At 38.2% G+C, this 24391-nt stretch overlaps 2 protein-coding genes across 4 annotated transcripts in view; one reads left to right on the forward strand and one right to left on the reverse strand.

The window, feature by feature from the left end:
- The window catches only part of LOC124147030 (hemicentin-2-like), a 50277-nt gene that overhangs the window by 14081 nt on the left and 11805 nt on the right, over positions 1–24391 (forward strand). For all 3 annotated transcript variants that reach the window (XM_046517627.2, XM_048395907.1, XM_048395871.1), the window contains exon 3: positions 16601–16808. In XM_046517627.2, the coding sequence (XP_046373583.2) occupies positions 16601–16808 (208 nt within the window). The remainder of the gene's footprint in view (positions 1–16600; positions 16809–24391) is intronic.
- LOC124124353 lies at positions 4175–6716 on the reverse strand. The gene is made up of 2 exons (XM_048395806.1): positions 4466–6716; positions 4175–4230 (listed from the first exon to the last, which is right to left on the reverse strand). The coding sequence occupies exon 1, from the start codon at positions 6714–6716 to the stop codon at positions 5415–5417; it is 1302 nt and encodes a 433-aa protein (XP_048251763.1). The 3' UTR covers positions 4175–4230; positions 4466–5414.

Here is a 24391-nt window from a genome sequence, read left to right on the forward strand (position 1 = left end):
GCGAGAACTGACCAATGAAATCTGAGAAGTAGGAATACCGGTATACGCTGTTGCTTGATTGACAATGCCAATCAAGAAAGGGAGGAGCTGGATGATATCGTTCTCTTCCAGTAAATTCCGATGTCAAATAACGACGTTATTTGGACGGAAAAACGATGGTTTGAAAGCGTCCAAATAACGTCGTTTTTCAGTCCAATGACCATATACGGAAAAAAACGACGTTTTCGTGTTTGCAGTGTTAGGATCCAGAAAACCTTGTATGTGGTGTGCCACAAGGATCTGTCTTGAGACCGGTGTTATTCACCTTGTATGTAATAGAACTTTGCATAGTCATCGAAGACCATCAGATCAAATGGCACCAATATGCAGATAATTTACTGATCCCCAAACTCTTTTAACCATAACCAGTAATGGCATTGGCAGCTGCAGAACACACAACATAATGTTGCAATAACCTTCAGAACTGAATGTCACAGAACAGACTTAAACTAAGTGGTGAAACGCAAGTCGTGTGGTATGAGTTCCAATAGAAAGTCTCACTCCTTTGTCGGCATCTGTGAGGGATCTGAGAATAATGCTTAATTCTGAACTGTTTTAGAGGATCATGACAACAATTTGAGTCTGTTTCTTCCAGATTGTGGAAATATCAGAAGATATCTTACTAAAGATTAACACTTATTATCATGCTTGGTGATGCGTAAAAATGACTACTACGACAGTCTTCTTGCCCGTTTATCCTGCTTTGCAAGGCATCGCATCCAAAAATACAACAGCAAGAATAGGCTCGCATCTTCATAACCATGGCCGTGTCTCTCCTGTACTTGAGGACCTACACTGGCTTCATGTGCGTCAAAGAATCCCTTTCACAGTCTTGTATGTTGCATACAAGTACATTTATGGCGAGGCTCCCCATTACTTATGTGATCTTGTCTGAATCACAACATCTTCAACATTAACATGGATACTATCTCTGTGTTCAGAACTTGTCTTACGACTCACCTCTTTAAGTTAGCTTTCCAGTCCGAGCTAGTTTGGGGATAACATTTACTTAATTTAATTCCAGTACTTTTGGGGGATGAGGCCCATCCGAGATTCGAACACACACTGCCAGAGTGAGGCACCTTATCGCCAGCACAATAAGTCAGCAATCTAACCCACTCAGCCACCGAGCTTCCACTACAAATAAAGTCCGACAACAGTGTCTAGATCATGTTCAGAAAAAGTACACGAATTTGTACTTTATTACGAAAGTGTTATTCAAAATAAAACATTTATTACAATTGATTACTTTCGAAATGGCATTGTGTATTCCCTTCCTAGCTAGTGTGTTTTGTGCGCATGCATTATGAAATCTGTTGACATTGTTTACAAAACGCAATATTATGTTTTGTTTTGAACATTCAACTCATAAATCACAAATGCTTCATTTTTGTACCGGGTGTTTGTTTCGTGCTGGCTTATCTACTGTAGGACACGTCTGGTAAATTATATACATTGTATTGATGTGACAAAAAAAGGAAGGATAACAGATAATGTTACGTATTACTTCTTTACGTAATTAAACGAGGGGTGGTTGAAATGTTCTCAGCTAAACTACGAAGGATTTTTTTATTTAAACATATTTTATTGCGGAAAATCAAATGGATTAGGCACAAGTGACACACTTACGAGGCCTTCTCCTATATACATTTCTTTACAATGTGGTATGTGAATTCTGTGGTGCAGAATAAATGTACAGTGCATAGGAATTATAAGTATTGAGAAAATATAACACACACATATACACATATATATACAGTATTACACACCAACACATATACCTACATACACTCACACATACATATACATATATACATAAGATGAATTTACATTTTTGGTATACAATGGTACATGATATATTTATAAAACAACACAGTAGTTAATAAACTACATGTTATAGACATTTAATTTACGTGAAGGGCGGGAAATCCAGAATGTAACTAAGCTGTGATAGTTACAGGGAATGCTATTGTTTTACATCAAAATCAGAGTGTTGAAACAACCATGTATTATATGTGCAAGTCAGTTGTAAAATCTAGATAAATTGAAAGTAGCTCGTGAAATATAATTCTTGTTGTATTAGGATACAATTTAAAATCTGTTTGTTTCTACAATAAATTGATGGACATATTTACAAATTAAGTTATTTTGTTCTTCAGATAGATTTTTGTTACCACTAACAATTGTTTCTAAATTTGGCTGAGTCCCTATATTCCTAATGTTGATAAACAAAGATTGTCTTATTAAAGAATATTTTTTACATTCAAGAAAATAGTGAAAAGCATTTTCGCATGGGGAACCGCAAAGGCAAGAAATAGTGTCTGACAAATTAACCCTAAATAAATCATCACTTCGATTGCTACATCTATGTCTAAGTCTTTTTTAATTCAGCTACAGAGATACTATTTTTAATATTTTCATTTTGTAAATTCCATTGTTTTAAAGAGTCTTGTTCTGGCAAAAGGTACAGACATGTTCTGTTTGTTATGTAGGTTATAATTTGAAGCAGCTGATCTGTTGTGGGGTAACAAATCATTTAGATATGAGGGACATTCATTTTATTATTATTGTGTGCACTGTCGTAAGTTTTCGTCTCTCTTTTAGTGGTAGCCAGCCGGTTTCGAAATATAAACTTTCTCTCAAGGCAAATTTGGTCAAACCTGTCACAATTCTGGAAGCGTCAAGTTGTATTAATTCAAGTTTATTTTCGTTATAAGCAGAACAGTTGTCCTATATTTCCGATAGGTCTTATAAATGTCAGATAGAATTTTGACAGATTATATCTATTTAATTTATATTTAACTATAGATAACTACGACACCAAGCTAATAATTAAAGGATTGGCTATGGATAGTGAAGTATTTAATTAATCTGTGATTCAGGTTGTCGGGACCGCTTGCTTTATTTACCGGGAGGGACTTTATGAGATCTGTTATTTCTTGACTTTCAATAACGGTATAATCCAATTCATGATCACATCGTTTAACAAATGGTGGCAGTGAGGCGCCTTCATCGTCAACATTGGAAACTGACGTAAAATAATCATTGAGAGCTTCAGCTTTATCAAAATCAGAAAATGCTTCAGGTACAGTGTTGTTGTAAAATGCTTCAGGTACAGTGTTGTTGTAAAATGCTTCAGGTACAGTGTTGTTGTAAAATGCTTCAGGTACAGTGTTGTTGTTAGTGACCAGAGGTTGGATCACGGTGCTGGCTCCAGACTCTTTGATCAAGTCATGTAAAAGTTTCCAATAATTAGAACTTGATTTGTGTAGATAATAATTCATCTAAGTTAAGATAAAAAAAATTCCTTTGCAGCTTTCTTCAAATTGTTTACTTTATTTCTTTGTTTTCTATATTTAGATAAATCGCGTTTATTGCATGCTCGTCTAGCTTTTTTTCTCAGTCGATCTCTTATTCTTATTACTCTACGTAGTTCACTATCAAACCATGGTTTATCTTTTGGCCTTATTGTGACAGCACGGCTTGGTATGCATAAGCTTATATAGTTTTTAAATGTGGACAGAAAAATATCACATATATCATCAATAGACTCGCAGCTATTAAGCATGCACATCCAATCAGTTGATTCAATCAATTCATTTAACTTCGCATAGTCACCATCTTTATAAATTAGAACCTCTCTTACATAGGATTTTTTCATGTCAATGCAGTTCGTTAGCGAAACAACAACTCCCTTGTGGTCATTGATATCCGTGCTGAAGTCGACAACACCCGACTCTATACAATTACAATCGTCACTGATAACAATAGGGTCAAGCAGAGTTTGTAAATGCTAAGTGACGCGTGTCGGCTCTTATATTACATTACGTAAACTCTTCCTCACTAAAATATCGTGCAGATGGTGAAGGTTGCTGTTAAGTAAATCTTCGTTAAAATCACCGAGCACAACGTAAGGCGTATAATCTAGAGCAGTTTCAAGTGAGTGTTCTAGTTGATCCCAATACAACACAGGGGTGTTAGGTGGTCTGTACCACGCACATAATAATATTCTCTTCTGAGGCAAGAAAACCTCGAAACAAATATTTTTTTATAATTGTATTGTAACCGTGGTTGTGTTGGCCGATAGTGGAGTAGGTGTCCTACTGGCCAAATAATCACAAACAGCTGTGGGGGGTGAGGCTGATGACGTTTATTGTATTATAGGTGCGAATGTACGCACTTAATTTCAGTCTGAAACAATAAAAGTACAACATAAGCAAATATAACATAGAAATAAATATATACAATCCGTTATAGTTACTCTTTAAATTTCTAAAATATATATATATATATATATATCACTTCCATTAATATGAATAGCATTTACTTTACATTACACAATACATCAGACGTATCCGTACAATACATCAATACACAGATACAAAATATATTAATATGATATAGAGTGATAACGAACATTACATACCAGATAGGTGATACCTGAACTTGTAATACCATGACAATGATCGAACGGTGAACGTTGCTACTGAGAAATCTGCGTAAAAAAGAAATACAAATGCAGAATACTATATACAAGTGATATCCTATGGTAAAATAGTGTATAAAATATATAGTACAACAGCCACTCATTTCAAACATACATCAAGCATACAGACATACATTTACTTTCCATTACTGTCCAGAGGGGTTTATATTACTTAGTTTATATAGAGTTAGGTTTTTGTGTTTAATACTGTTTTATTCAGATAATAATTACTCACTGAACTGCAAGTTCATCAAGCACTATAAATATATACAAGATGCATTATGTTTCTAATAAATCAAATTAAGAATGCATTCTACAATATATATTATTTCAAATCGCAATAATTAGAAAACATCCATATATACAACATCATAAAATAAATAACCAACTAACCTTAAATATGAATAAATCCTTCTACAAATCCAAATCCTCACATAGAAATGAAAGCAGCAATAAATCTCGCAGAGTCTTTCCTTGAGGTGACAAATAGCAACTGATTTTCTAAAATTCAACAACAAACATTGTTGTAGCTGTGGCCAGCTTGGCCTATCAACAAGACAATAGACTGGGCCGGGGCGCGCTGGGGCAAAGAGTGCTGTAAGTCAAAAGCATGCAGTGTGACAATTAGTGGAAGTTAGACTGAGAGTAAGCTTACTTAATGTTACAGAGCTATGGAATGAATGTTTAAGGTATAAAATACTAAGGTATAAAACATAACTTATATTATAACTAATAATATCTTCTTATAATATAGATATCGTAATAAACTAATCAGTTAAAATGGTAACAAGGCCATATAACCTTACTACTTACTAATAAATCTGAATTAAAAGTATGTACATAAATGAGCCTGCCACATACTTCCCCCTGCACCCAAATGACGTCCTCGTCATTTGCTGGTGTTATTAAGTAAGGTGACAATGAGCTGTGACATCGCACCACCAATTCGCTCAAAGATGCCAGCAGCCGCAAGCTGTTCGATGAGTTGAGTTCGATCATCCCTGTCCTCTGATGTTGTCTGACTCATCACATAATCTCCTGAGCGCTGCCACTCCGGTGGCCGTCTCTGCCGGAGTGATTTCCTTGGTGGTGGCTTGGGTCTTGGCCTTGGTCGGTCATCTGATGGGACAGGAGCAGTGGCTCCTACCACTGGGTCTGTGTCCTGTTCTTCGCTGACATTAGCATCTGCTGCTTCTTCTTCTCTTGCATCCGCTTCTCCTGTTCCAGGGTTCTCTGATTCCCGTGGCATGTGGCCGTCGCCACCAGAAGAATGGCTGCCTACCTCTCCAGTCGTCAGATCGTCACCCTCCAACTGTGAGGTAGAATCTCGTTCCAAGGATTCTGCGTTGATGACAGTGGTATCATCATCATCAGGCTCCGTTGGAAGTTCAACAAGCAGGCTTGAGATGGACCCACGCTCATCTTGATCCGACACTGATGTTTCTGTCTCTGTTTCTGGTACTTTAGGGTTCTCTGGTCCTGGAGTCGGCGCTGTTGGCTCTTCTTCAATTCTTTCAACTGGTAAAGATCCTATGGGTAAGAGGAGGTTACGATGTAAAGTTCTGTTCCTTCCTTCTCCGTTTTCTTTCTTCACAACAAACACCGGTATGCCCAGGTTTGGCTGAGAAAGAACTATGTACGGATCCTCTTCCCACTTGTCAGAGAGCTTGTGCTTTCCCTCAAAGGCTAGAATCTTCACCAGGACGCGATCTCCAGACTGGACTGTTGCACCTCTGGCTTTGACATCATACCCTGTCTTCTGTTTCTTCTGGGCTTCCCTTGATGCAGATGTGGCGATCTTGTAGCTCTGTTCCAACCTTGTCTTCAGGGCTTTGACATAGGACGTCAGTGTCTGCTTGTCCTTGTTAATCTCAATCCCAAAGGCAAGGTCGATGGGTAGTCGTGCTTCTCTACCAAACATCAGGTAAAATGGGGAGTAGCCCGTTGATTCATGTCTTGTTGCATTGTATGCATGAACAAGTGGACCGACAAATCCTTTCCAGTCGTACTTCTGATCTGGCTTCAGTGTCCCAAGCATGTTGAGTAGAGTCCTGTTGAAGCGTTCTGTCATCCCATTACACATTGGATGGTATGGTGTAGTTCTTGACTGGGATATGCCCAAGATGCTGCACAGTTCCTTAATCATTCGACTCATAAAGTTGGCTCCTGTGAATTCGCATGGGCATTCCATAGTGGAGAACAAAGTTCTTGTAGAATGCTTCTGCAGTGGTCCGGGCTGTAGTATTCTTGGTTGGCACTGTTAATGCATACCTCGTGAAATGATCTGTGATCACGAGCACATGTTGATATCCTCCCTTTGAAGTTTCTAGAGTGAGAAAATCCATGCAGACTAACTCCAATGGCTGTGATGTGGTGATGGAAACTAGAGGTGCCCGGATATTAGTCGGCGTTTTCCTCCCGAGACATCTGTCGCAGTTCTTAATCCAGTCCATTGTATCAGCTTGCATGCCTGGCCAGTAAAATCTGTCACGAACTAATGAAAGGGTTCGATCACGTCCAGGGTGTCCAATATCATTGTGGAGGCCTTGTAACACATCATTGATGAAGTTAGATGGTAACACAAGTTGATCTTTTGTAATTCCGTCCACCTTGATCTGGCGATACAATATCCCACGTTGAAGTACAAGAGAATGGAAGCTCCGATACAAGGAGGTATTGGCTAGGGTATGAGGAAAGTCTTGTCTCCTTGGCTTCTTCTGGTTACGTACTGCCTGTATCCAAGAAGGTAAAGTTGTATCTGTAGCTTGTGCCATACGCCAATCCCTGTCTGTCATTCCACGTAGGTCATGTGCTGTCGTGTGAAGATCTTTATCAACTGAACTTGCGGAGAGACATAGAGATTCTACAAACGGTTGGGCGTGAACAACACCACAGATGGCCTTTACAGAATCCATAGAGATGTCTTCTTTGTGTTCTCAGTCTGGCAGTCGAGATAATATATCTGCATCAGTGTTCTTCATTCCAGGTCTGTAGTGGATGTCAAAGTCATATGCAGAGAGAGTTGCTAACCATCGGTGACCTGTGGCATCCAACTTGGCACTGGTGAGGACGTAGGTAAGGGGGTTGTTATCAGTCAGCACTGTAAACCTTGCTCCAAAGAGATAGTTGTGGAACTTCTCGCTGACCGCCCACTTCAGCGCGAGGAACTCCAGTCGATGGGCTGAGTAGTTGGTTTCTGACTTGGTAAGTCCTCTGCTTGCATAGCTGATAACACTCTTTGCTCCATCTTGTTCCTGATACAACACTGCGCCAAGTCCTCGTCCACTAGCATCTGTATGCAACTCGAATGGCTGGCTGTAATCCGGGTATGCAAGGATAGGTGGTGAAGCCAGTAATGTCTTGAGTTGTTCAAAGGCTTGTTCTTGTTCTTCTTTCCATTGCCATGGTTGATCAAGTGAATTCTTGGACTTCTTAGACTTCCCATGTGGCATCAGTGAGGATAATGGTTTGGCAATCTTGGCAAAATCCTTCACGAATTTCCGATAGTATCCCGCGAATCCAAGGAATTGTCTAACTTCTGAACCATTGGTAGGTCTTGGCCAATTCAGAATCTTTTCCACCTTTTCAGGATCAGCTGATATGCCTTCTCCAGAAACAACATGGCCTAGAAACTTGATTTTCTTCTTGAAGAAAGAGCATTTCTCTGGTGAAAGCTTCAATCTTGTCTCTCGGATGCGCTGTAGAACTTGTCTCAATCGATCAAGATGTTCTTCGATTGTTGATGAGAAGATAATTATATCATCCAAGTATATTAGACATATCTTTAGATGCAAGCCGTCAAAACACTCGTTCATGAGTCTTTGGTAGGTCGCTGGACTGTTGCACAATCCGAAGGGCATACGATTATATTCATAAAATCCCATGGGTCCGACGGTGAAGGCAGTTCGTTCCTTGTGTGTCTCCTCTATTTCTACTTGGTGGTAGCCACTCTTCATGTCCAGGGTGCTATAGAACTTAGATCCTGCGAGGGCTTCAAACATTTCTTCAATTCTGGGAATTGCATAGCTGTCCTTAATGGTCTGTTGGTTAAGCTGGCGAAAATCCACGCAAAGTCTAAGTTTTCCTGACTTCTTACGGACTAGTACGACATTTGAAGACCGTGGAGAATGAGAGCGCCTGATGACTCCACAAAGTAGAAGTTGGTTTAGATGTTCCTTGACTTCCTCATACATTGCTGGTGGTACTCTTCTGTAACGCTGTTTGAATGGCATGTCATCTGTAAGTTCAATCCGATGACGCACCCTGTCCGTGTGTCCCAAGTCAGTGTCTCCAGTGGAAAATGCATCCAAGTAATCTTTGATGACTTGTTTTCCCTGTGCAAGTTCTTCTTCTGACACGGCTGATTCGTTGAAGTCCATGAGGTCTAAGACAGTGGCATCTTTAGATGTATTTGATGATGAAGAGGTCTGTGGTATACCTTCCAACTTCACAACTTGCAACTCACAAAGAAGAGCACGGCTTGGAATAGATACTGAGCAGGTTGTAAGATTGGAGACGCGTACATCAACAAGTATCTTCTGTCCACTTCCATCATAAGAGACTAAGGTTGGTACAATGTCAAGGTCATTAGGAATATATGATCCTTGGGTTGGCTGGACAGTGGCATGAGTTGGCTTATAGGGTAGGGGTCTGTCAACATAACCGGCGATGTGGATCTCACTGTTAGCTGGGATAATCTTGCGGTCTTGTTCAGCACTTCTTACTTTGCCAACTGAGTAATTGTTCTTTGCAAGTTCTCTCTCCTTTATCAAAATGCTGCGAAATGCTAGGTACCAAGGTGTGTGCAGGTCGGCTTGCTGTAGAAACCTTGGTCCATAAAGGTCCTTGAACTGAGTCAGGTAAATGGAAAGAATGTTGGTTCCTAGAGTGACTGGTATTTTCTTGTTGTAAGCACTATCAGGCACGACAAGCAGCATAGAGTGTATCTTAGTCGATGCGCTTCCGGTCCCCTCCAAGTCTACAACAATTAGTCCGCTGTACTGCAGGAGTTCTCAATCGGCGCATTCTACATGTAGCATGTGCTTCAAGGGTTCAAGTGGAACACCAGGGAAGTTCTACCTGTAGAATGTCTCTGATATAGATGAAATGGTTGCTCCTGTGTCCAGTAACGCCTTACACTTGACTCCATTGATGGTAATATTACTCTCTGTTGGGTCTCCAACTAAATCGGCTGTTATCTGCTGGTTGTTGACGCTTCTTAGGCCCATGGTCCGCCCCTCCCCATAGGCCTTCGGTTGTTTAAAGGGTCTCCGTCTATGATTGCTCTGCATCCCCTCTGAATATGTCCAGGCTGCCCACATCTGTAACATCTTGGGATGTCTTCAAAGGTCTGTGGTCCCTGGAACCAGGTTGGTGTCCCACGGCCAGTCGGGTGCCGTCCGAAGGGTTGACGTCCTCTTGTCCTTGGAGGCTGTGTCCATTGCCTAGGGGGCATTTGCCATTGTTGACCGTGACCTTGACCTTGATCTAAAGATGGCAGTTCCTGATTTGGGGTGCATCCTGGCCTGTCAGTCCTACCTACTTGTGCCTTGAGGGTCGCTATCTCTGTAGACATAGATTTCAAAAGGCCTTTGATCTCCTTGAGTTCTGAGTTGTCTGGGGTAACAGTAGTCTTGTTGATGTTGCAAGTCTTCTTGAATGATTTCCTCTGCAGCAGGTCATCTTCAACTTGGCGAAGGTACCTGAGGAAGTTCTCATACGGCTCATCCTGGTCTGCTTTATGGCTAGTTAGATCCTTCAAATCGGCACGGAGGCCAGTCCTCAAGGTATCCCGAAGAATCTGTTCCGTGTCGCTGGGTTGAACCTTACCAAGGATAACTCCTTGGCTGAGAATATCCTCCAGACGGCAGGACCATTCAGCTACAGTCTCATTGTCCCCTTGCTTGGCCGTGTAGAACTGCGCCATGATGTTGTGCTCTGTGTGTATATTGCCAAATACACTATCCAGCTTGTTGATGAGGGCATCCAGTGGGGCATTCTTGTCCACATGCATAGCAACTCTGGCCGCATTGCCGCGAAGTGAGCGCCTAACTGCTTCCAGGACAATGTCCGTGGAATAGTGGGAACACATACATGTGTACTCGTGCATCCACTGATCAAAGTTGGCATCTCCCTTCCTGTCACCTGAGAAGTATGGTAGCTTAGCTAAGGTGACGGTAGTGGGTAGAGAAGGGATAGTAGCAGCTGCTGTTGGTTCCTCCTGTTCTTGATTATGCCTACCAACCTCGGTGATCCATTGCAGTAAATCTTCAGGTGTTTCAGCTTTAGGTTGTAAAGCTAACTTATTCAAAGAAGAAACCAACTGATCCATCTCCTCCTGTGACATATTTCGTGTTGCCATACTGATGTATGAGAAGAAGAATTTCCGAGTAAATAGATAATTGCTACCAGTGAATACACCGGTGTAATGTGGAAATGAGGCGCCAAAGACAAAATGGTTCCTTGTTAAAAAAAAACAAGGGAAAATAAATTCTCACATGGAGAAGTGTAGTGTGAGAGGCTTAATAAATGAGACTATACTGTTGATTAGTATACTATACAGTATACAAATGATATACGAACTGGATGTACCAAGCCCAAGAGAAGTATAATGCACACATTCATGTGTACACTAAAGCTACGTCGGAAGATGATGGATAACCATGAATAAAATATGCTATGGAATAGGTTAGTAACTTACCAAACAGGATACCTTGTGGCTTACCGGCAAAATATGTACCCTTTACAGTACTTATTTACAGTAAACACAAATTTACCTGAGCTGACTAACGCTTAGATAAGGAATAACACTAAAATAATGCTAAATAAACCTTAGGAATAATGCTAAGATGCAACTAATGATTAGTAACAAATATTATTCGTGCAAATAGTGGCAGTGCAAATCATAAGTAGACGCGCGCAATTGGAGGCGGGTATGGGGCTAACAGGATCAATGAACTTACCCTACAACATAAGACAATCGCACCAACAACCTAAGAGAAAGAAACAACACTGAACACAGAACCTACAATATCAAATATTTACAGAACTATAACATACGTTACCCTGTTATCAGCAAGCACCAGGAATAAACAAATAAACCACACGTAATCTAACACAACATAGTTAACAGTTTATTTAGTTATAATAAGTTTAGTTAGGTAGTTAAATAGTTTAGTGTTACCAACTACTTATTGCCTCAGCACATCATTCATTCACACACACAGACAGATACTGGCTGTTATTGTAATTGATGCGAGAAATATGAAATAACTAATACTAAATGTAAATATATTAAGAGTTGAGGTGTGAGTGGGTATAGCGTCGCGTTCAAGATTATTTCACTTATACAACGACACTATGAAGAATACAAAGAGATTAAGTGTGATAATAAATATGGGAACTAACTAACTAGCTAACTAACTAAGTAACTAAGTAAGTAAGTAAGTAAATAAGTAAGTAAGTAACTAACTAACTAACTAAGAAAGTACTTAGTCGGAGCGCTCCTATTGAAACTAAAGTTTACATGTTAAATTTATTAGACAGCACACAAGCAGTAGATACAAGTAATCAGAGTAACATCACAGATGTTGAGGGGATGAAAACACAGTTGTTGATTTCATATGTCACGTGAGGCTGCAGAAAAATCTTCATAGAGTCTGTACACAGTACATGTAATCAGCTGTATAAACAGCAATAGTCACATATTATAATAAATAGTCAAAAGTCACACATATCTATCAACGCACAGGCACATCACATGTTGGCACAATCCGGGGTGTGATCCTGGGTGTCCACGTAATGGCGCTTGGTGGTGATAGCAACGTTTATCTTGTGTTATCTATATATATATATCACTTCCATTAAAATGAATAGCATTAACTTTACATTACACAATACATCAGACGTATCCGTACAATACATCAATACACAGATACAAAATATATTAATATGATATAGAGTGATAACGAACATTACATACCAGATAGGTGATACCTGAACTTGTAATACCGTGACAATGATCGAACGGTGAACGTTGCCACTGAGAAATCTGCGTAATAAAGAAATACAAATGCAGAATACTATATACAAGTGATATCCTATGGTAAAATAGTGTATAAAATATATAGTACAACAGCCACTCATTTCAAACATACATCAAGCATACAGACATACATTTACTTTCCATTACTGTCCAGAGGGGTTTATATTACTTAGTTTATATAGAGTTAGGTTTTTGTGTTTAATACTGTTTTATTCAGATAATAATTACTCACTGAACTGCAAGTTCATCAAGCACTATAAATATATACAAGATGCATTATGTTTCTAATAAATCAAATTAAGAATGCATTCTACAATATATATTATTTCAAATCGCAATAATTAGAAAACATCCATATATACAACATCATAAAATAAATAACCAACTAACCTTAAATATGAATAAATCCTTCTACAAATCCAAATCCTCACATAGAAATGAAAGCAGCAATAAATCTCGCAGAGTCTTTCCTTGAGGTGACAAATAGCAACTGATTTTCTAAAATTCAACAACAAACATTGTTGTAGCTGTGGCCAGCTTGGCCTATCAACAAGACAATAGACTGGGCCGGGGCGCGCTGGGGCAAAGAGTGCTGTAAGTCAAAAGCATGCAGTGTGACAATTAGTGGAAGTTAGACTGAGAGTAAACTTACTTAATGTTACAGAGCTATGGAATGAATGTTTAAGGTATAAAATACTAAGGTATAAAACATAACTAATATTATAACTAATAATATCTTCTTATAATATAGATATCGTAATAAACTAATCAGTTAAAATGGTAACAAGGCCATATAACCTTACTACTTACTAATAAATCTGAATTAAAAGTATGTACATAAATGAGCCTGCCACAGTATGATTCTAAATCTTCCCTACGTTTAACTTACAACTAGGCCGGGAAATATACAATAATACCACCACCAAAACAATTCCTATCCCTCCTATAAGGAGAATGATAAAGGTCTATTTTCAGGTCATTTGTGTTTACAGAATCATCAAGATGTGTCTCTGTAAAACATACTATGTCATATTCAGAGATTTGAAGTGTTAAAAACATCCATGGAATAACCAACTAAAGTAGGCAGTGGATGATTGATTGATAATGCGGAATTTTCCCTTTTTTAGGTGAGCTGAATAACATTTGTTGTAATGCAAATCTATCGATGCTCTGCACGCCCTCAAATCAGTCATTGGCCAAAACAAGAAATAGTATTATCCGGGCAAGGGCACCGACAGGTTTGCTATTGTTTATGTTATGTGAATTGAAGTTAATTTGTCTATTCCAAGTATGAATCGTACACCAGATACAGTGTCTCAAAGTTCTATAATTAAAACTTGTAAAAGTAGAACACCATTGTACCACTTAACACATGAGTAAATGAAGGGTATTTACATGCAATGAACTACGTGTGTGTGCATACAGTACAAGAGTGAGTGTGATGAAATATACAGTAGCAGACAAACTAAATGAAATAGATTGCAGTGATAAACATATACATATAGTAAGCATTAGGACTAAGCATGTCCATAAATGCAATGACGTGCGAGATACAAGCAGATATAGTGGAGTGCAGTACACTGTGCTACCAAGCCATGTTGTGTGTACACGGGCAGTTTGTGTTGTGGTCAACACATATGAATGTGGTAGAAAAATGACATGAATGATATACAAGAAAGATATAGAGCTGTATCTCATATTGAGTGCACAGAGCTTGATCTCATATATAATTAAACATTCTATAGAAACGTTCGAGTCTCATAAACAAAATTAATTGTATATGGATGTGCGATCTCAGAGTTTATTTTGTCCTCGATTTGAGTTTTAATTATTAAACATTTTTTCTATGTCAGTTTTTTTTTAAAAAATTATCATGAATCGTTTTCCATCTTTTTCTTTGCAAGCAAAGATTCACCCATAAAGGATAAAAAATGAATTTGATGAAGTGGCCTTGTTTAGATTTAGAAGTTTTCTCACCAAGTCATGGCGATACTTTGTTAGGTGCCCCGTTACAACTATTTTGAGGGGTGACCCTTTAGTTTCTTTTTTGCCATGTAGACCTGGGTTTTGGTATTGTGAGCAACAAACTTAACAAGGACATGTGCTCGGCCATCAATGATCTTTCCGATAACATGCGGGCGATCAATATCATTCTGAGCGATCTTAACATGGAGACTTGGTTCACATATGTCAGTGATTATTTGGTCAGTTTGAGCCTTGTCACTTGCAGCAGGAACATTTATGAATCTTTAAGAGTTCCTGCGAGTGTATTGTTCTAGTTCCTCACTTCTGACTACAGACTGTTCAAGTTTAGACTCAGTGGTTTCTAATTTCCCTTGAAGTTCATGAATCAAGTTTGTTTAAGCAGTAATAACTGAGTTTTGTTTTTCAATGTTGACGATGAGGGCGGATGTGGCTGATCTTACAGCTCGTTCGACTGATTCCTCCAACCTTTTAAGGATTTCTGACATAAGTTTAGGAACAATGACGGGTATCAGTTTGTTCATGAAAGTCTCGTTTGATATAGGCATCGGGTGTTTCGTTCTCCGTCAAAGACTCACCCTCAATTCTTAACAGTTTGCTCGCATTAAGTACAATACCACCCATGCTTACAAGCCGCATTTGCATCAAATACGCAACCAGGCAGCCTATTTCTGCAGGAATGAAAGTGACTGGGTATTCTCTGGTGATGGAAATGGGAAAATATTTCTACCGCGCTATCACCAAGTATCTAAACTGAAGGGCTAACTCCAAAAGTAATCCATGCGGACATAGTGTCCATTCTAATGGATGATGCTCCTTCATGGGTCACTGCTAAGAGGTGGCCAGCGGAGGTGAAGATAGGAAGATGTAGTCTCCACGATGAAGACACCACACAAGTACTAGCTTGCATTTGAGACAATCGACGACACACCGCACGCCACGCAGCTCATACAGTAAGCATCTATCATGAGAGAGTTGAGTACGAGACCGAGAAATGAACTGGGCATGACAAAGGTTTCAACTTTAGGGGATGATGTTCCTTCTCTTGCCACTGTTCAGTGGCAGACAACGGAGTTTAAGATGGGAATAATGAGCCTTAGAAGATGTGGAAGACATTTCAGTGCCCATACTAAGGAAAAGGTTGATAAATACATGATAAGAGTGTTGATGATCGATGTCACAAGACACCCTCTCAAGAGGGAGTTGAGAACATTCTGAGGAATGAATAAGGCATTATAAAAGTTTCATAACGTTGGTTTTCACGGCGTCTGACCTCTGATTAGAAACGTTCCTGTTTCATAATCTTTCTGGAGAATGTCATTTCGAGACAGACACATCTGGTTTTGTAGCTGTGGATGGGTGTTCGGTTTACAGCTATCAACTAGAGACTAAGCTTTCAAGGTGATGGTTTCGGTTTTCAGAATACTACTGGTGGACTAACGTCGAAAGCTCAGTTCATTAACGACCAATATTATTTTAACTTGATTAGGCACCTGCGTGAGAAAGTCAAGGTTAAACTTAACGTCATGGAAAACCCACAAACTGTGTTGTCAACCAGGAAAATGCACCAGTGTACAAGTCTGTTGTCCCCATGGCTGCACTGCATGACGCTGAAGGAGTTGGGAGGATGTCAACGCTAGGAATAACACAATATACGGGATAATAACAAACCTGTAGGAATGAAATGATTTTCTTCCTGTAGCAGAGCGTTGCATACTGTGACAGTTTAGCGACCAAGAATGGAATGGAAACATGGGAACTCATGTTGCTTCCAAATGTCTGGTGGTACCCGAGATGCGAGATGCGAGATGTTTCTTCTTCAAGAATAGGCTCATAGTTTTAATTATACATGCATCTTGTATTGCAACTGTAGTTAAACAAACATCCAGTCTCTACGATATCCCAGGCCCGTGTCCCGCTTCCAGCTCCATCCCCACAGCCACACAGACTGTCAAATTTTCGGTCCTTCAGTTACAATTGAACGTTAAAGCATTGCCTTCCATTATGTTGTTCCGTGTCACTTTGCTTTCTTATTCCTCTCATTACAGGTATTGTGGCGGCATACGTCTTCTCCGTCCCCATTGACTATTGGATCAATGGCTTTTACCAGCGACGCTCGTATAAGTGTACATCATAAGAGACACTCGCCGGAATGGAACCTCCACATCAGACACGTCTCCACCAAGGACGGTGGTCTGTTTACCTGTCAGATATCAAAGTCAGGGCAGAGTCGCAATGTCTTACTGACGGTTCAAGGTATGCTTTGTCTATTGCAAGAGTAAGCTAAACTATCATGCGAAAGAAAGTATTTACTTGAAAATTGAATTTGACCCAACAATTACAAACGTTATCAAAATGTTACTTGTCTGAATACAATCGCCGAATCACTAACGTTAGGTTCAAAACACAATTATAATCACAATTGAATAATCACTTCTTGTGTTTCATTTCAACCATCGTCAAACAAGGCTGCATCCTTTCGTTTGCCCGGAGTTTAGCTGGGTGTTTGTGCGGTTCTAATTGTATTTCATCGATTCAGTTTACACTGTTATGACAGTCCAAAGTAACGAATGTCGCAGGGCAACGGAGCATGGTGCTGACAAACCAAGAAAATGGCAATTAAAGGATATAGATGGAGTCGAATTTGACTTACGAACCACTCGCGAATGAAACCAATAGATTGCTGATAACTACAATGAACAGAACCACAGAATATCTACAATGATATCTGTCACATGAACCTGATCAGCACAACACCATACCCATTATACTCTGAGGAAACACGCCAAGCATGTTTCGATTCATGCTGGTGTAGATAATAAGAAAAATGCACCACTCTTGCCTTTTTAAAATTTCTTAATATTCTTCGACATGCATGGTATACACCAATAAAGCTGTGAATCGCTGCGCTGAAGTCCGTTCCCTCCCAGGGTATGATACCCCTGGTTCGAGTCCTAGATGTGCCCTGATTTCAATCCTTGGTCTGTCAACTCTTTCCCCGTGTTTGTGGCGTCCCCTAAACGATAAACGTCCTTGACCTTCGTCATTTTGGACTTGACGTTATATAACTAAACATGGTTAATAATTCCATTCATTATTGATGAGAAAAATACTAACAGAAAATATACACAGGATAAAACTTGTATAGGACATACACACGTTACGCACTGACGTCCTCTAGTATCGGTGTGCTTGCAATATTTTGCAATGAGTGAGTGAGTGTCTGGTTGAGGGAGTGGGTTGCATAGTTTTGTGTTTTGGTTTGATGGGTGGATGGGTGGAAAAAAAACGTTGGCATATTTGCGATCCACGTGCATGGTGGGCGTTGGAAGATGGTGTTACGACGTAAATTGTAATAACGCGGTAAATTGTAATAAACTGCGGTAAAATGTAATAACACTGCGGTAAAATGTAATACTGCGGTAAATTGTAATACATACTGCGGTAAATTGTAATAACTTCACTGCGGTAAATTGTAATAAAAACTGCGGCAAATTGTAATAACTTAAACTGCGGTAAATTGTAATAAAACTACGGTAAATTGTAATAACCACTGCGGTAAATTGTAATAACTTCACTGCGGTAAATTGTAATAAAAACTGCGGCAAATTGTAATAACCACTGCGGTAAATTGTAATAAAAGATTATTGATTTGCAAATATACAAAGAAACTTGCATGAAGTATAAAATGTGCGACCAAGCTGTTTGGAAATCACATTCTGGACTTTGAAACGACTGATTGATACATACTAATGAACATTAAATTCTTGATATTTGTATTTACTCTGAACCAAATTCCAATTCCATTATCAATTCCAACCTCCAGCATGATTAAGAGGGAAATAAAAAAAGCGATTTTATTTCAATTTCTCTCATTCCGCTGAAACAGATGCGGCAAATTGTACGAACATCTTTTAAGCATTCCAATTTCAAACTGAATGCGAGTTCCAGTGTTTGTTAAACCATAACAAGATCAATTCCAACACCAAGCATGTTTAAGAAAATCAAAAAAAGCGATTTTGGTTCGATTTCTATCATTTCTATTGAAACAAAGGTGTGGCAAATTGTAACAAACTGCGGCAAATTGTAATACCAAGTGCGGTAAATTGTAATAACATCTCCTAATCCTTCCGATTTCAAACTGAATTCAAGTTCCAGTGTTTGTTGGACCTTAACAAGATCAATTCAAACCTCCAGCATGTTTAAGAAAATAAAAAAATCCGATTTTGTTTCAATTTCTATCATTTCTATTGAAACACAGGTGCGGCAAATTGTAACAAACTGCGGCAAATTGTAATACCAAGTGCGGTAAATTGTAATAACATCTCCTAATCCTTCCGATTTCAAACTGAATTCAAGTTCCAGTGTTTGTTGGACCTTAACAAGATCAATTCCAACACCAAGCATGTTTAAGAAAATCAAAAAAGCAATTTTGTTTCAATTTCTATCATTTCTATTGAAACACAGGTGCGGCAAATTGTAACAAACTGCGGCAAATTGTAATACCAAGTGCGGTAAATTGTAATAACATCTCCTAATCCTTCCGATTTCAAACTGAATTCAAGTTCCAGTGTTTGTTGGACCTTAACAAGATCAATTCCAACCTCCAGCATGTTTAAGAAAGAAAAAAAATCCGATTTTCTTTCAATTTCTATCATTTCTATTGAAACACAGGTGCGGCAAATTGTAACAAACTGCGGCAAATTGTAATACCAAGTGCGGTAAATTGTAATAACATCTCCTAATCCTTCCGATTTCAAACTGAATTCAAGTTCCAGTGTTTGTTGGACCTTAACAAGATCAATTCAAACCTCCAGCATGTTTAAGAAAATAAAAAAATCCGATTTTGTTTCAATTTCTATCATTTCTATTGAAACACAGGTGCGGCAAATTGTAACAAACTGCGGCAAATTGTAATACCAAGTGCGGTAAATTGTAATAACATCTCCTAATCCTTCCGATTTCAAACTGAATTCAAGTTCCAGTGTTTGTTGGACCTTAACAAGATCAATTCCAACACCAAGCATGTTTAAGAAAATCAAAAAAGCAATTTTGTTTCAATTTCTATCATTTCTATTGAAACACTGGTGCGGCAAATTGTAACAAACTGCGGCAAATTGTAATACCAAGTGCGGTAAATTGTAAAAACATCTCCTAATCCTTCCGATTTCAAACTGAATTCAAGTTCCAGTGTTTGTTGGACCTTAACAAGATCAATTCCAAGCTCCAGCATGTTTCAGAAAATAAAAAAATCCGATTTTGTTTCAATTTCTATCATTTCTATTGAAACACAGGTGCGGCAAATTGTAACAAACTGCGGCAAATTGTAATACCAAGTGCGGTAAATTGTAATAACATCTCCTAATCCTTCCGATTTCAAACTGAATTCAAGTTCCAGTGTTTGTTGGACATTAACAAGATCAATTCCAAGCTCCAGCATGTTTAAGAAAATTCAAAAAAGCGATTTTCTTTCAATTTCTATCATTTCTATTGAAACACAGGTGCGGCAAATTGTAACAAACTGCGGCAAATTGTAATACCAAGTGCGGTAAATTGTAATAACATCTCCTAATCCTTCCGATTTCAAACTGAATTCAAGTTCCAGTGTTTGTTGGACCTTAACAAGATCAATTCCAAGCTCAAGCAAGTTTAAGAAAATTAAAAAAAGCGATTTTGTTTCAATTTCTATCATTTCTATTGAAACACTGGTTCGGCAAATTGTAACAAACTGCGGCAAATTGTAATACCAAGTGCGGTAAATTGTAATAACATCTCCTAATCCTTCCGATTTCAAACTGAATTCAAGTTCCAGTGTTTGTTGGACCTTAACAAGATCAATTCCAACCTCCAGCATGTTTAAGAAAATTCAAAAAAGCGATTTTCTTTCAATTTCTATCATTTCTATTGAAACACTGGTTCGGCAAATTGTAACAAACTGCGGCAAATTGTAATACCAAGTGCGGTAAATTGTAATAACATCTCCTAATCCTTCCGATTTCAAACTGAATTCAAGTTCCAGTGTTTGTTGGACCTTCACAAGATCAATTCCAAGCTCCAGCATGTTTAAGAAAATTTTAAAAAACGATTTTGTTTCAATTTCGATCATTTCTATTGAAAGACTCAGTCTCGACGACATATTAAAACATTCCAGAATATTTTTAATGTTTTAATGTTTTTAATGTTGAGAACTTTGTCAAAAAAAATTTTAAGCGTAGTCTGAAATGAAAGTCACCAGTTTGAACAAAACTCGAGTGAGAAATGGCGATTTCTTGTTATTGGTTTCATTGGTCGGTCAAAGTTGGCGAAAGGTCCTTCTGACGACACCCTTAATGTGATGTCCTTAGATCTTTGATGAGCGTTACCGATAAATAAGATCTGATTTTTATGCGGTTAATTATAAACTGTTACATTTTGTTTCACTTTGCCATCGATTTTTAATATGCTCGTTGCAATTGTCAAAGTCAAAAACCCTAATGAGATCCTATCTACATGGTCACACCCGGACTGGTGATTGTTAAGAACACAAATCCTATTTACATTCTGACAACATGGCAGTCTACATTCATTTACAATACAACCTTATTATTAGCGGTATCATCCTCTCATTAATTCTTCCAAAACAGATAACGTCTGTAATTTTCAATTAAAGTCAGAAAAATGACACCTGGAATGAAATCAAACTTGGTTGTTTGCAACGTAATATTAGCGGGATCATTACGGTCGTTGTCATGTGATCGACGAAATAAACCAAAGTGCCAAAAAAAACAGATCATGAAACACATGTCGTCTGACGGTTGTCGTGTCGGATAATTATTTATCCTTTGATCGTAATTACAATAAAAGAATCCGTCGGGGTGCGATCGTGCGCTTGGGGTAAATTTGCGTCTCATTCCTTTACCTTTGCCCAGTCCACCTGCATAATTACTTCACTAAATACACTTGGAAGGACAACCATGAATAAACAATGATCAGTGACACTGATTAGTGACAATATCCCATAAATCTGTTGCTGATTGGATAGAGCAACATGTAAAACTCTTTGGGGCACCTTTCGCTACACCATTATTGTGTCAGCCGAAGATTTTACAATTCCCATAGCATACAACCCAGCAACCAGTCAGCCGAAAATTTGATCTCCAGTGAAATCATTCTTCATCGGATGTGAGGATTTTCAGTAAGAGATTACCCGTATGCAGAACAGTTCCTCATAAGGTGTGAACAACTTTCAGAAAAGGATTACCAATTAGCAGAACAGTTCTTCATCGCACAACACCACGCAGTAAGTCGACCATCTTTCTGTATATGTAATGGAGTTTAAATATAAATTATATTGCTATGTAACGAACTTTGCTTTTCAGTATACTTTAAAACAAATAATTCGGTATCTTGAGAAATATAGCTTTCTTAATGTTAATAGTAGTGCTTTTCTAATATTAATGTGGAATCTGACTGCTAGTTTCTAATCTTTATAATATCTTTTTGTGAGCCACATAAAAATCTGTTTCGGAAAAATGGATGGTGATTGATTATGATCTGGCGCTTTGAATGTTGATGATACTGTTTCAAACCTTTAATAACAAAGTAGCCGATCTCCGCTTTAAATATAAGGCTTTTCAAATATCCGCGGCAGCCTTCCGCTATAGAAAAAGTTTTCTAATATCTATGTTTAATGATATTGATAGGTTGCAACCTTTCGCAAAGCGGCAGCCATCCGCTATAGAAATAGTGCTTTTTCTAATATCTGTGTTTAATTATATTGATAGTTTCTAACCTTTAGCAAAGCGGCAGCCTTCCGCTCTAGAAACAGTGCTTTTCTAATATCAGTGTTTAATGATATTGATAGTTTCTAACCTTTAGCAAAGCGGCAGCCTTCCGCTATAGAAATAGTGCTTTTCTAATATCAGTGATTAATGATATTGATAGTTTCTAACCTTTAGCAAAGCGGCAGCCTTCCGCTATAGAAATAGTGCTTTTCTAATATCTATGTTTAATGATATTGATAGTTTCTAACCTTTAGCAAAGCGGCAGCCTTCCGCTATAAAAATAGTGTTTTTCTAATATCAGTGATTAATGATATTGATAGTTTCTAACCTTTAGCAAAGCGGCAGCCTTCCGCTATAGAAATAGTGCTTTTCTAATATCAGTGTTTAATGATATTGATAGTTTCTAACCTTTAGCAAAGCGGCAGCCTTCCGCTATAGAAATAGTGCTTTTCTAATATCAGTGTTTAATCATATTGATAGTTTCTAACCTTTAGCAAAGCGGCAGCCTTCCGCTATAGAAATAGTGCTTTTCTAATATCTGTGTTTAATGATATTGATAGTTTCTAACCTTTAGCAAAGCGGCAGCCTTCCGCTATAGAAATAGTGCTTTTCTAATATCTGTGTTTAATGATATTGATAGTTTCTAACCTTTAGCAAAGCGGCAGCCTTCCGCTATAGAAATAGTGCTTTTCTAATATCTGTGTTTAATGATGCTATAGAAGTGTTCAAATCACTGATGATATCAGGATAATATTCAGCTTTTAATCCTTTCTAACCTTTAGCGGGGGCACGGGTGGCCCAGTCGTCCAAGGCGCAGCGATTCGCTTTGCAGAGTTGCGTCCCTTGGGCACATCAGAAACCTATGATTGTGGGTTCGAATGTTTCCTCCCACATTGAGCTGAAACGCCGTGTTATAACTGTAATAATGTTGAAAGCGGCGTTATACCCAACTCACTCACTCTAACCTCAAGCACAGCGGCAGCCTTTTGCTATATGAATGATGTGACGTTTGTTTTTCATATTGATGTTTTAATGAAACCGAACGTTGCAATCATTTCACATAACCATACATCATAACAATTGGTCTTCTGATATTATCTGAGGGAATAATATGTCACTGAAAAATAAAGTAGCTAATACAACACATCCGCTAGTTTAGTATAGTTCAAAGCTCATTTTGCTTGAAACACAGGTTTTATTTAATTTATATCTTTTTCTGTAGCCTAATTCTGAGTATTTCTAACTAATTACAATTAGCTAGATGTATTTGGTCAAGACATTAAATGTTGATTTATTATAGTATTTGTTATTAATTAAAATCTTGCAATTTTCGCGTCTTGTATTTTCATATCAAGGTTCAATAACAAAGGTTATAAAAACAATGAGATGATTTACTTAATTTGTGATTAAAGTATGTGTCAATATTGCCACTTTTTAGAATCACCAAATCTTGTTCTGGATGTATGTTGGTGTATGAGGTGATGTTGAAAGTGAACCTGTGCCTTCGTTCTCTGTGATAGAACAAAGTCAACTTTGATTGAAAATGTTTGATTAGTTATTAGAAAAAAATATATCAGTATATAACACTATTGTGTCGGAGTAGAGAAGTTATTTTCATCAAACGAACGTCTTTCTTTGATATTATTTATACAGTCAGTCTATACAGACCCAACGCCACTTTTAACAATATTTCAGTGAAATCACGGCGTTAAAGTCTATTAAGTCTCCTAGAACTTGTCCATTACCATAGCAAGTAAAAGTTTTGAAAGCAATTTCTACTCCACTGTTTAACAACTGGGGTATCTGACGACAAATGGGGTTTTGACCAATTGGAATATGCCAATGAACCGATGTATAACGAAGTATATACAGCATAGACGCCCGTCTGTATTTTGGAAAGTATATGCTTTTGTCTGACTCTGAAAACACTCAGTAAATATTTAGGATAGAATCAGATCAATGCTGACTGTCTTCGTGTTTGTAACTTACTGAACTTTACTCAGTTGATAAATGTAAATTTCATTTATATCAATTTCTGTCCCATCCACTTTACTGATCGGAAATTATCTAGAATTG

The sequence above is a fragment of the Haliotis rufescens genome, unplaced genomic scaffold (assembly GCF_023055435.1).
Source record: "Haliotis rufescens isolate VD_foot unplaced genomic scaffold, xgHalRufe1.0.p SCAF_1, whole genome shotgun sequence".
In the NCBI taxonomy this organism is placed as follows: Eukaryota; Metazoa; Mollusca; class Gastropoda; order Lepetellida; family Haliotidae; genus Haliotis; species Haliotis rufescens.

Excerpts from the sequence above, each read along its gene's own strand:
- LOC124124353 (XM_048395806.1), bottom strand. The coding sequence starts at position 6,716 with ATGGAATGCCCATGCGAATTCACAGGAGCCAACTTTATGAGTCGAATG.